Consider the following 14,480-nt stretch of genomic DNA (forward strand, 5'->3'; position numbering starts at 1 on the left):
CATATTGCAGGGATAGGATAACTAACAGAGGGACCAAAATCCAAAGCGAGGAGGGAAGAACTGTTAAAACTCCATACAGCTCAGAAATCAGTAACAGACAGACCCGAGATCTGCTATCAGAAACATCCGGGGCATTGGCACATCATTTCCCAATCACAAGGTCTGACACATTTGTACATCCCCACCCCAAAAAGTGTTTTACACGAGTTCTGGGAACACTTCTCGGTGAAAGACAAGAGTGTTTAAAGCAAAATCCAAAGAGTAAATATTTTAATTTTTTCTTCAAGAGTATTCTTATTTTCATATTATTTAAATAGTCACATTAACATGGTACATTTCCACAAAAATATTTGTACAGCATCAGTATTCTTATTCGCATCCATACTTGCCATAATTAGGAAAAATTAGGAAACTTAGCAAAGACAGTCAATACACATATGTTCTTTTACTTGCGGTGAGATAAATTCAATGTCTAAAATAAGTCAGGATGGATCAACATAAAAGCTGAACTAGACACCCCTACCAAATTTCTCAGTGAAAAAGCAAATAGCCCTGGGTGACCAGCAAGTTATACAAACAATGCAAGACAAATCCAACTAGAAATCAGAAGCTGCCATTTCGTATACACAAAATACAAGTGAAACAGCAAAGTAAACATGTTTTTAGAGGGAAGGGCTGCTACCCGGGACATTAGAGATATAACTGAGCCAGCTGAGATGACATTTACAATCTCTTGAAATACAGCAGATGGCACTCTGGTGCTTCCCATGAAGCAACATGCTTGGAATCGAGGGCCCAACAATTGTAGGAAAGCAAAATATACCTCTAACACCTACGTTTACCAAAACCGCTGACATTTCAAATTCTGAGTTGTTGAGACTCAAATTTCTCATCCCCAAAGAAGCCTATTATGGTAGTGTGTTGAATGCTTTTTGTACCTCAGATATGCAGGCACTATAATGGGGGGGAAAATACTTCTGAATAAAAAAAATTGGCTGACTTGCAGCTGTGCATATAATGTCTATTCAAGGAGGCAGTGTGCCTAGCATGATCCTGAAAATGTTGAGATAAAAATAAGTTGGCATTAAAGCACTATTTGTCTTATATGAAAACAGTGACTCTATCTTCCAGTAAACAAGATTTCCTGCAATGAAAAAGAAGAAATCTTTTTCCTTCATTATCTATAAACTATACAAGTAACTTTCCTTTTTAACCTAAGACTCAAAAATTTATATTTGATTTTATTCTATTTGATACCAATTGGTATGTCCAGCTGATGCATTTGCAGATACAAAAGAATATCACTTTGTGTTTGCACAGTCCCTTCCTTTCAAAGAACTTAAAGAACTTGATGGAGAAAAGAACTTGAAGGACATTCTCTCTGAAGTCTTAAGTAGGTCAAAAGTAGTGAAGGAAAACAGAAGGGGAGCGCTGGTCAGAGCCCACCATGCCCCACGGTTCTGAGGATGCGGGTGCAAGAACTCTGAAGCGAAGCAAAGCAGAGCGATCTCTCAGACGCCAAGTCACACAGCTGTTTATACATCAAAAATCTGAGTTACCGTTAAGACAATGATTAGTCAATCCTGAAACCTTTTAGTGTCATTGTGGATTCCTCATTTTAAGTCGTTGCTTTAGAATTCGGCTCCCCTGCTGTCTGCGTTCCGGTGGCAGCGGCACACGCTGCCTTTGGACGAGCAGCCTCTGCAGGGGCAGACACAGTTGTCTGGACATTTTTTGGAACTGAACAAAGACACCAAACCTACAGAACACTGTTTATAAAGGAGATGGTTAAAAAGTAATGCCCTACAAGCCAGAAATGTTTCAATCGGCTTGAAAAGTGACATACAACAGGAGCAGGAGACACTGGTTTTTAGTATGTTGTCATCTTAGGCACACTGCTACTTGGAAAGATTTTTTAAGTGAACTTTGCCTTATAAAAATATTGATAAATATATGTACTTGAGAATCCAAATTGTACCCAAACTTCATGAAAGTGAAAGTCTATTGCTATGACATCTAGAAGAAACATTGAGTTATCTAAAGGACAATGTTCAGTGGCGGGCAGACAGGAAGGGAAAAGGGGGTTCCAAGTTAGCTCCATTCAAGAGGAAGACATGGCTGTGGCCTCAGCTGCCTCTCTACTCGTGATGTCAGGTGGTCTTAACGTGCCAGAATATTGTGGGGTCCTGCAACTTGCTGACAGATCTCGATGGAGCTGCTTACGGAACTCCGTGGGGGGGCAACTGTAAGGACTCAACGTATCACTGGTGGACACGCGTGATCTACTCTCATCAGAAGCATGACACCAAACCCAACCACGCAGGCACAGTGGCAGTTCAGAAAAGTATTGCTCTGAGATCTGTGAGATCTGAGATCTAAGGTGGCCCCTGGCTGCTCCATGTGTGATGTCACCAGAGAGAGGACTCTCACTGGACAAGGCCCAGTGGTCTGAGGCTCTGTACAAAGCATGACGCCACATGCAATCATTCTCACACGCACACATGGACTAATCATCCAAAACTCCGCCTTGGGCTTTGTCGTAAAAAACCCTCTGTTTACCAGGAGGGATGCTGAGGCTTACAGGCATCAGGCGTACTGGACAAGTCATCGTTTGGTAAGCTGCAGATGTGGCAAACCACGGATTCTAGCCACACTCTTTCTGCTGTGTCATCACAACACAAAAGTTTGAAAAGACGCTTGTAAAAAAGAAAAAACTTAAGGACATTTAATAATGTAGAAGTGTTCAGATATAGATAAACATCTTTCCAGAATCTCAGGTAAAGAACATCTTGGCTGAACTGACAGTGAATCTTTTTGAGACACAATGTTTCTGTTCCCAAAATGATTATATCAACAGCAGGCGCAGGAAGGCAGAACAAAGAAAGAACCATAGAGGTTACATTATAAAGATACATGTTTAAATGAGATTTGTAAACTTAATTTGTTTGCAACTCAGGGTGCAAAGAAGAGAATAATTATTTGTCTCCATACTGTAGTTAACTCAACTTAAGTATAAATACGGAAAGTATATTTAAAAGTTAGAGAGATTTTACATTTTTAAGTTTGATCAAGTGTTTTCCAGTTTGACTAATCGTAACTGGGTTAACACACATAGCAAGCTTCCTTATTAAGGGCAAATGGAGAATGCTGGCTTCTGAGTGGGGTGGTCAGAACGCACCCCACAGCCAGAGGCGCCTTCCCGGTAACACGCCTTCCTGTTAGTGTGTCTCCAGGACCAGGCTCTACCCAGAACCGAATAGCAGATGGTCCCACAGTGCTTAAACAGGTGATTACGCTGTTGTCTTTTTAAGTTTTTTTGGCAGTAAAAAGGAAACTAAAATTAAAAGCTATATAACCCCATTTTTACAAATTCTAAACATTTTGATTTTTGGTTTACATTGCTTTCCTGCTTAGAAAATTTAGAGAATGAAATCGACTTAACTTCATTTTCCAAGTCCCAAATTGACATGCAGTTCTGAAATCGAAATTCAATGATATTCCCCCAACTTTAGAAAACAGGAAGTCACGTCACGCACGTCATGCAACTTTAAACAGTGGATGTACACAAAGTTCCACCTTTTCTTTCTGCTGGATCAATCTAAAGTCAGGAATTGAGAACAATTTCCCTCTTACTCCTAGGTAATGATTTACCTGATATTAAGCAAAATCAATTTTGAGAAAGTGTTCCCAATTATCTTGTGGTAAATCATGGTACTGCACCTATGAATATGCTCTAAGAAAAGCAAAATATTCATGGAAGAATAAAACAATATCGCCTTTAAATAAAAATCCTTTATTCACTCCTGATAGGTTATCAAAATGTACACTGTTAACCAAGTAAAAATGGTACGCTGAAATAGTTAACTAGGGCATATTTGAAGAATTTTTGTTTACTTTTAAAAGAGGAAAAATCACTTCTAATCTCCTCTTCCACGCATTCCTAACAAGCTTGCACTATACCTGCTTAAAACTGAAAATATAAACAATTACATGGGCCCCACTTCATTATAGAATGCATATTTTCCTGTGCTCTTAAAGGAAGCTATTACATTTAAGTTACTTTCCTTTGCCAAAAACTTTCAGACAAGTTTACTGCTCTTTGTATTTTGTGTAACTTCGTAAATTATACAAGAAATACAGCACACAACTTGAATTAATCGAAACACACACACACACAGGATAAAGTGCAACACAACAGAACGCGTCTGCAACATCCACCTTCTCAAACCCCCACAGAAGGATTTTCAGAGTAAATGGAAATAATGTTGTTCTCAAGTGCATGAACACTAAATTCAACAGAATAAGTTATTTTTCCACACTGATATTTATATTAAAAATCCTATTTGCTTTGCTTCCCCTGTGGCTTCTGTCTCTCATTTTCAATTAAAGTTTTGAAGATGTGATTCTTTTGAAACCTTAAGAAAACTCACTCCACAGAGCTACACAAAGAGTGTCTTAGAAGGCGGCTTCCAATGATCTCTTGTTGGTAACAAGGAGAATTACAGTCATTTAACAAAAGTGAGCCTTCCACTAACTTGGCAGCAAATGCTTTAAGGAACTTTGACACCAGCCACCAAACATTTCCATAGGCAAGTATCAACTAGCCCTAAATGTCAGAAGTTTTTGGTTGCATGTTGTTTTGACATTAAATTATTTAACTAAAAAATGCTTTTGTTCCTGAGATGAGCATAATAAAATTAAACAAGCTTCCTCTGAAGCTGCCGTTGGGACGCTGAGCTCCTGGTTCCACTCTCCTTATCTTCACGCTGTCAGTTCCAAGCCATCAGTCATCCCCGTGGCGCCATTTCTGTGACTCGTCTTGCCGGACATCTGGCCTAATTTGGTTTCTCATGCCACCCAGCACGTTTGACGTTGCTTCTGTGGCAACAATCAGAGGTTTCACCACTGCCGGAGGAATCTGGCGCAGAACCTCGCCTACGGCACCAGTCACCCCTCTGCTCTCGTGTTCTCGAGCCGCAGTTTCATAAATGGTCTGAGCCGTGTCTGTGATTCCCTGCGTAGAGGTGGGAGGTAGGAGAGAGGAGGGCAGTGAACAAACTCTGGTCGGAAAACTCTCCAAGCTATCCTGCAGTATGCACTTTTAAAGCAGGTAATCAACATTATGTTTGTAACCAGACAAAAAAAACCAACAAAACTGCCATGCTTTTTGATAACCCAGGATTATTTTTAATGACAGACTTCTAACTATAAGGAAAAGAGGCAATTATGATTTAGTATTTTATTGTGACACTAGTGTGTGGAAAATGTAGGTAAACTAAAATTTCGCATTGGGAAGACAGAAATACGGGCTTTGCTGGTACTATTAATCACTCCAGTTAAACTTGGCAAACAAAGCTTCTTGAATACACTCACTAAAGAAATATGGTGATAGTTCCCTTTGATTCAACATAAAAACACCTAATTCTATTAAGCTCTGGGAAATTACTTAATTTGTTTTAAATTACTGGCTATGTATTAGGAAAAAAAATGGAAAATTCAATTACGATAAAAAGCTAAATAGAACATTTTATTGGATTAGCGAATTCTGAGAACAAAATGCAGGAACATGTTTAATAATTCTCAACAAAACTTCAACAGCATTTTCCATCTCTCTCACAACATATAACAATAAAATAATGATGATTGTTAAGCTTTCTTTTTGTTTACTCAGTCTCTATGCTAATAATGACTGCTAAGCTTTGAAGCTGAATATACAAACATGTAGGTCAAACCAATGTGGTAAAACTTCACGTGCCTTCTGAATCTTTACCATTTATCTAACTCAGAAATCCCTAGGGAACTCAAAGCAACATTCCATTATTATTATTATTACATTATTATTATTATTTATTATTGTGACAGCTTCGGTGATGGGGACAGCATAAAGGAACTTTGAATTCTCCAGGGAAATCAAGGACCTTGTCCTAACCCAGAATCTAGCCATCATTTTGGCAAGTTAACAAGAGTGTCCTATCTACCCAGTACATCTGGCAAAAACATGTAATACCACAGAGCAAAAAAAAAAACGATGTCTAGAAGGCCGGGTACGGTGGCTCACGCCTATAATCCCAGCAATTTGGGAGGCTGAGGCAGGTGATCACGAGGTCAGGAGATCGAGGCCATCCTGGCTAACACACGTTGAAACCGTGTCTCTACTAAAAATACACAAAACTAGCTGGGCGTGGTGGTGGGTGCCTGCAGTCCCAGCTACTCGGGAGGCAGAGGCAGGAGAATGGTGTGAACTCAGGAGGCAGAGCTTGCAGAGAGCCAAGATCACGCCACTGCACTCCAGCCTGGGTGACAGAGCGAGACTCCATCTCAAAAAAAAAAAAAAGGATGTCCAGAAAAACTCAAAGAAATAATAAGTACTACTTTAAAAACTATCTAGAGAATAGCCAATGAGAAACCATGAGCACAACAAAGAAAATGTTTACAAATTGTACATTTCACTGCACCATCTCCCTCCCCTCTCCACCAGCTCTCCTCCCTATGCCACCCGAGATAAACAGGAGTAGATGAGTACAGTACGAGGCTGACCACCACTACGTTTGCAGACAACAGAATTCCAATCTCAGCCCTATTAGTTAGCTGTGTGACCAGTCATTTAAACAGGAAATTAAAATGTTGCCTTCCTCCTATGGTGATTGTTAGAATAATTCATCTCAAGAGCTTGACAGAGTTTGGAAGACAGTAAGTGTTCAATAAATAATTCCTGCTACCACCCTCATAAGTGCCTGACTACCACCAAATAAAACTACGGAAGTAGGAGTTGACATACTTTTTCTGTAAGGGCCACATAGAAGGTATTTGTGGGCCATGGTCTCTGTTACTTATTTTTTGTTTTTTTGTTTTGTTTTACAATCCTTTAAAATTGTAAACACCATTATTATTAGCTCAAAGGCCCATACAAAAGAGGCATGGCCAGGTCTGCCCTGCAGCCTAGTCTGCCAACGTCTGATCTAAAAGATGAGCCTATCTATGACACACAAATGGCATTTTCTCTTCATCTTTGACTTACTGACATCTAAAATGGAAAAGAAATACCAATTGCCACTTAGGAACTTTTTTTTTTAACTTTAATAGAGAATCCAGAGTAAGTCCAAACAAGCACATCCTACCATCTCAATCCACACTTACTAATCTCACCCTCCCTTCCCTCATTCTTCCTAGTGACAGCTTAGAGAAAGAGAACTACACTTTAAACCCAAATACCCAGTTCCAATCCTGGCTCCACTCCCTTCTCACTGTGGTACTTGGCGGAGGCCACTGTCTGGCGGAACCCATTTCCTCATCTGTGAATTAGAAATATCGCCTATCTCTAATGGCGATTATTATACATTTGGCACAAAGTAAGCACACATTTATTTTAAAATTAATATAGATTAAATTAGGCAACCATTTCACAAGTTGCTAAATATCAAACTGCTATTACATCTTACTGCCCACTGCCCTTACTAACCCCAATGTCTGTTTCACAGATCTAATTTTAACCTATTGATAGTTGTCCCAATCCTGACATCTATAGGAACAAGTCTGACTGGTAATTATCTCTTTATTCTCCCCAGTAAATCTTTTTTTCCAAGCTGACCATTGGTCTTACCTTTATTTATCCACTAATACATTTCTTGGGGCCCTACCTTCGTGGACTTCCTGCCGTTTGGGACCACAGAGGCTACTTTTCTCAAGTAAAAGACCGTCCTAGGCACGTCTGACTGTTGTTAGAATATGACTGAGAAAAATATCTTTCATGAAATCCTAAAACACAAATCATAAGTCAAATGACCTCAAACTCCCTTATGTCATATTAAAAAGAATGTCAAAAAGAGTATGCCAAGGAATGACCCTGACAACACCCAGAAAAAAAAACCAGAGTTCGCTGGCACAACTGTGTCAGAGAGCAAATCAGCAATGCTTAATCAATCTCAAGATTCCAACAGTTACTCCCCAGTTGTACCCTAAATAATTTATTGTACATATGAACAAAAAGACAGTTAAATGAGCACTCCCCATAGTGGTGTTTTAGGGGAAAAAATGGAAACTGAATGTTCCCCAACAGGAAAATAAATAAATTATGATATATTCATATAGTGAAATACCATAAAACTGTTGAAATTAGACCTACATGGATTAAGATTAACATGGATCTGTCTTGAAAGAAATAAGTTGCAGAATGAGACACATAACACCATTTATGGAAACTTTTAAAACATAAACACTAGTATGTTTTGCTTATGAATACATACTTAAATAATAAAACTATATAAAAACATATGTTCCATGTTCAGCATAGTGAAGGCATGGCAATAGGATCAGGGTGGGAGATTCATCTGAAAAGTTCTAGTTCTTAAGCACATCTGAAGCAAGCAGGGCAGAGCATAAATGTGTTAAACCTAGACAGCGAACACACGGCATTTGTTTCTATCACTCCCTGAGTGCTTCTGCAGGTGAAGAGAGAGAATCCGTCCACCCACACAATCACCAGTCTTCCTGCAAGCCTACTGGTCCCAGACTGGCCCTTTTCCATCACTTCACACAGATGTGGGCACATGTTATTAGCAGCAGTTGCCATTCCGCTCCCAGGGATTTCTACAGAATAAATTTAAGCCATTAAATGCTCTTTAGGTGAAAGTTGGGAAAGCACAAAGACGGGTTCTGATGTGTCCACCCAAGTATTCAATTACCTCTTTCACAACACTGTAGGCCTTGGCCACACCTTCCCTCAGGTCTACTGGCTGGTGGGCTAACCGGTGATGAGGAAACCTTTTGGTCTTCTTGGGCTCGATAGAAAGGGTACCAGGAGACACCATATCATAAGCAGTCTCTGCAGCTGCCTGGATCATTTTGTCAAAAGGAAGAAATGAATTAGAAGAAAGTCTGAAGAGTTAGGGACCAGCAGAGCACTTCCTACAGGGAGTGAGGAAGAGGAGAGGAACTCATAAGCCCTAATGGAGACCCTTCTGCATATCTGAATTCTTTACCACAAGAATTGATGACTTTTATAACAAGAACATAAAAGTATAAACTAAGAACTAACACCTGGATTGAGGTAAATTTTTAGCCCCTCCTCTGTTCACTGAGAACACTCAACATTTCCACATCAGTCTATGGAGCTTAATACTTACTAGAATGACCTTCAATACTTCTGTTTAATCTACAACGCCTTCTTCAAACTTAGCTATGATCCTTTCATACAAATATGGTGAAATAAATCCTCTGCTAACTTAATGTTTACAATTTACCTGAAACATGCAAACAAATCTGACACTGTATTCCACTGCTTTATTCTAATTATTTAACACTAAACATTTAAGCAATAAAACAAGCATGACATTAAATCATTACAAATAAAGTATCTACTCACATTTTGTATATTTTCGCAGTATTGTTTTAAAAACAAAAGGACCCAACCATTTCACAATGGCTCTTTTTGGATAGACTAAGGCAGTCTAAGGAAAGATACCTGTATGGTTTGAACCATTCTGTTTGTGAGTTCTAGAGCAGCCATTGCTGTCGAGGTACCAAAGGAAGCAGCGCCTCTCTGAAACCCTCTGACAATGCGGCCATCCTTCCGGTACTGCTCTATTGGGAGCCAGACCAAGTCCTTTAGGCCTTGTACTAGAACAGTCAACACAAAATCAACATCAGTGCCGGAGTTCAGACCTTTCAATCATTCTAAGCCTGGAGTTTTTAACTCCTAAAACTGGAGGTAAAGTTTTGTGTGTACGAGTACATATGTGAGTTTTCTAGACTGATGGTCCTCACATAAATTCTCAAAGGGTAAGAATTACTGATCTGAAAAAATAACTTATCTTTTGATTTAAAAAAAAGGAAACTCACCTAATTGTACTAGTGAATGCATAGGCCCAACACCTCCCAGGATTCCAGGCAGCTGGTTCTTCTTAATGTCATTAAGCCACTCAGTGATTGCATATGAGAATAATTTGTCAACACCTAGTAAACTAGGGCAAATGATTATTAGTATGTCAAAAGGAGAAATACATTTATAGACATAGATTAGTTTGAGGGTTTTTACTTAAAATCTACAAATTATAAGGACAAATATTACAGATGCTTCAAAAATAGCAAAACATTTTTCAAAACAAAAAGAAATATAAATCATGCATTTAACTCACAACCTGAATTTCTCTAAATATACATATACATACACACACACACATATATATAAAATCCAATTCTAATGTTAATAATTTCTACAAGACTCAGGTAATAGTGTGTCTTCCCACTGTTCTTATTTCTTGAACATCTAAGGCTTTGGCATAGGATTAACCCAAAGTTTCTAAACTGCCAATAATTGCTACTAAGAACCACTACTACCTTGTGAACTTCCAATCTGTTCACTGAATAACCTAATTTACAACCTTAGAAAATTATTTAAAATATCCTAAACTATAACTGTTTTTTCCAAATATAACTCTTTTCAAACTACTTCTAATCCCTCAGAATAGAAATCAGTGCCTAAATCTGTAAGAGTTCTCCAAAAATGAGCTCTCTAAAATACTATAAAATTGTGTATGCTTGCTAAGAAAACTCAGTTTTTAAATTTGTTGGAAACTAACTTTGGTAACTTCACTTAAAGCTTCATAGAATAAATTCACTTACCCATGTCGATAGGAAAGCCTCTTGAGCTTTAGTTCAGAGCAGTTTAACTGAGCCAGACCAATCAAAATCCCAGCTAGCGTACCCTTCAAAATTAAAAAAGGCCAAATTAACCTGTAAATTAAGAGACTCAACATCTAAAATCATTGTTATTTTGAAAGTCAAAGCAGTAGTCATTATTGATACTAAAACAAAATATTTACGGCAAAAATATATATTTTACAATACATATGACCCAATTTATACCAAGTTTTACTCATGGTACTTGAGTATTTACATTAAAACCAATTAAATTTAAAAACCTTGCACTTCATTTCAAACATATATATAAACTATGACAAAGCAAAGTTAAAAATAAAAACAAGTTCATTAGAGAAACATAAGATAATTTTGTAGAGTATATTTGTAGAGTTTCCCAACCTGATCCATTGATACATGTTTGCCATGATAATCAAGTCGAATGGGAACTTCTGACGTGAATCTAAATTCTCTGAAGATAAAGGAAGGAGGGGAGTTATTTACATTTACAATTACTAATAGGTGAAATTAGATATACATTAATTTGTTCAATTGGAGAATAAAAACAAAACTACAAAATTAATCATGTAAATATCTTAAGAACTAAATAAGAGAGAATGTCTTTTAGCTCTATCTTTTAATACAACAATTAAACAGATGTCAATCGTTCATATATTATTATATTTGCGTTTCTCACAAAAAGCTTTTCTTAGTTATGTCTGTATATCTTGTGGGAAAATAAAAATAAAAAAGAATGCAAAAATAAAATGTAATAGAAAACTTTTCTCAGTTTATGAAATAATGTACACTTACAAAAAAATTTATTCCTATATATATTCTCAATTCATTCAAAGAACAAATTAATAAAAGCAACCCTCAAGATTAAACCAGATAGTCATTACCAAGAAATAAAAAGGGAAAGCCTAAGGAATTACTTTGACTGTCTGGTGAAGAAGTGCTAGCAATCCTGGCATGAACCCCAGGTTCATCTATGAGATGCAATTGTGGACCAGTCACTTAACTCTCTGCTGCTCAGTCTTCAGAAATTGTTAAAATGCCACCTACATTGTTAAATGTTGTGAGAATCCTTGAAACTAACGCTTCTAAGTAAACAGAATATCGACAAGCAGATACAGGGAACAGTGTGAGAATGAAATTATAATTATACAGCTGTCCCTTGGTTTCTGAAGGGGACTGCTTCCAGGGTCCTTATGGATATCAAACCCCTTGATGTTCAAGTCCCTTATATACAATGGGATAGTATTTGCATATATGCCACACATATCCTCTCATATACTCTAAATCATTTCTAGATTACTTATGATATCTAATACAATATAAATGCTGTGCAAATCGTTCTTGTATTTTTAATTTGTATTATTTTTATTGTCATTTTTCATTAATATTTTGGTTGACTCTCAGATGTGGAATTCGTAGATATAGAGGGCTGGTTGTATACTGATGATACACATCTAACAAAATGATCCGGCTTCCAAAAGTTGGCTGCAAACAATGTTTGGAACTTGAAACACAGTTTTCCCACAGAATTAATGTTGGTGGTTACATCCTAAGCCATCTCACCAAAGTCCACTTCGCCTACAACAAAATGGAGATGCTGTATTTACACCAATCACTACAAGAAGTCTCAGAGCTCAGGTCACGCCCATCCCCTGAGTACTCAGCTCCATCTGGCTGTCTGGCCAGTACCCTCTCAATACTCTCCTTTCTCACTCTTTGTTTTCTCCATGGCACATATTAATAGGACAAACCATTTATTTTAATTATTTGTAATCTCAATTAAATATTTTCTCTACTTTGTTCATTTGTGCCTAGATCAAAACCTGGCATACAGTTAAAAGTGCTCAATAAACATCTGTAAAATGAATAATGTTTGGAGGAAGGGGGCTCTCATGACATCACTAAAAACTGTACTGGATTTTCTGGATTGGGGATAAGAAGATCTGTGTTCTAGTTGTTCCTTGGCCACTAACTGTGGTCTTGAGCAAGTCAACTCATCTCTCTGGGCATTCACTTACTCATTTGTAAGGTGTGTAATTTAGACTATGGTACTGATTAGGAGCCTTTGAGAGTACAAATGAAAATCTATAAGCGATTCTCAATATTTTAAATAGTCTAATGGAAAAAATAAACATTTACTTAAGTAAGTATAGGGCTTGTGTACTTTTTAAACCTAAATATATGAGCAACCCAACTTCCTTTGGGCTAAAAAAAAAAGAAAAAGGCAAAATTCTTTGCTTTCAGGCCTATGTTTACAAAAATCAAATTGGCAGTTTATAAATGTGACTAATAAAATAAGAATGCAAATTATCACTTAAGATACATGTTTTTGTAAAAATAAAAGGATCAATGTAGGAAATTAATTTTAAAAGGTCCTTCCCTTTGGTGGTGGAAAGATTTAGAACCACCAGAAATCATCTATTCCAAGATCTTTCCAATTATCATATTCCATTTTTTCTACCTATTTTCATCACTATGCAAAATATTTAAAACGTGACAACCCTTCCAAGTAGTAATACTGCTGACTTTGGCCCATACCTAAAGTCTAACTTCAGAACCTAGAGAGAAAGAGAGAAATCAGGAACCTGGGATGTGTGAGAAAGCGGCACAGAAAATCAGGGAAGATGTAACTGTTCCTCATAACAAGGGGGCACTGATCTTCAATCCCTTCTCTTTCCCATAAGGCCAAGCCACTATCCCTACCATCAAGGGCTGGAAAAGAAAGAAGACAAGAAGAATGAACAGGTCTGGAGATGAGGAAACTGCAGTGTGCTGTGTTCGAGCTGGCCCAGCCACTGGGCAGCAGTCACAGCTGACGGCAGCAGCACTGGGGACCTGGGTACCCCAATAGTGCCCACTGAGCGGGGAGGGAAGGGTCAGGAAAGACACACAACGACTGGGAAGGGCTGAGAGAGAAAATAGGTAGAAAATCCCCACAAAGGAAAAGACAGACAGGTATAGCCAGGTTGAGATACGTAAAGGAAAAAAAGCAAAAGGATGATATCCTATTGGTCTGGTACAAACACGCCATAACACTGCTGGAAAGAGGGGACAGAGGAGAGAAAGAAGAAAGAAGCTAGAAGAAAAGGAAATTCCTGCCAGGGAATCGAAAGAGAGATGAATTTTGAACCAGGTTACTATGTGCAAATAAGGGGGATGCAATTAGATGGAGACCACATACAGATAAATACACCAGCTGATGATTTGGCAGTGCAAAGAAAAGCTAATCGAACCTCACGATTACCAGCACACACACACCACAGAACAATCTTCAAAAGTCTAAAATAACTTCATTTGCTATTAAAACTAAACTAGTTACCTAAAAAACACAGGCTGATCCCTAAAAGATGCTTCTTCAGCAGAGAAGTTCTTCTCTTCCGTGCCATTCACCACTTCCACTGAATTGGCACTACCATTCTGGGAAGGTTGTTTTGGCCCAGGGAAAGAAATAACTAGATTTGGCTCCTTTGAGGTACTCAAATGCCTTGGCAAACTGCAGGTGACATCAGCTCCAGGAGACTTTTTAACTGAAAATGTAATGTGCACGTTTGAAAAATTAGATATGCTTCTTCTGAGCAACCATTTAAATCAAACTTGATCTAATTTGTTTTCCTACATTTTATTTAATCAAAATACGATTCTTGTTACAGAGAAAATTTGCTTTCACCTTTTAAATTATTACTTTTATATAAACAGCATTCGCAAAAATCAACAAAAATAAACACAGAACACATTTACATAAGTGGGAATAAATATTATAAGTACAGTCTCAAAAAAGCCTCATAACAATTAAAATCAATCCAAGTACTTGGTATAGCCTTTTCAAA

General features: G+C 37.8%; 1 protein-coding gene across 1 annotated transcript in view; it reads right to left on the reverse strand.

Moving 5' to 3' along the window:
* Positions 1–253: 253 nt before the first annotated feature.
* The window catches only part of ATG2B (autophagy related 2B), an 83,694-nt gene continuing 69,467 nt past the window's right edge, over positions 254–14,480 (reverse strand). The window contains exons 36-42 of the mRNA XM_025392471.1: positions 13,973–14,180; positions 11,038–11,107; positions 10,621–10,703; positions 9,838–9,959; positions 9,461–9,615; positions 8,682–8,831; positions 254–5,014 (exon numbers count right to left, since the gene is read on the reverse strand). Of these exons, the coding sequence (XP_025248256.1) occupies positions 4,784–5,014; positions 8,682–8,831; positions 9,461–9,615; positions 9,838–9,959; positions 10,621–10,703; positions 11,038–11,107; positions 13,973–14,180 (1,019 nt within the window). The 3' untranslated portion in view covers positions 254–4,783. The remainder of the gene's footprint in view (positions 5,015–8,681; positions 8,832–9,460; positions 9,616–9,837; positions 9,960–10,620; positions 10,704–11,037; positions 11,108–13,972; positions 14,181–14,480) is intronic.

This window comes from Theropithecus gelada, chromosome 7b, assembly GCF_003255815.1.
Source record: "Theropithecus gelada isolate Dixy chromosome 7b, Tgel_1.0, whole genome shotgun sequence".
Lineage (NCBI taxonomy): Eukaryota > Metazoa > Chordata > Mammalia > Primates > Cercopithecidae > Theropithecus > Theropithecus gelada.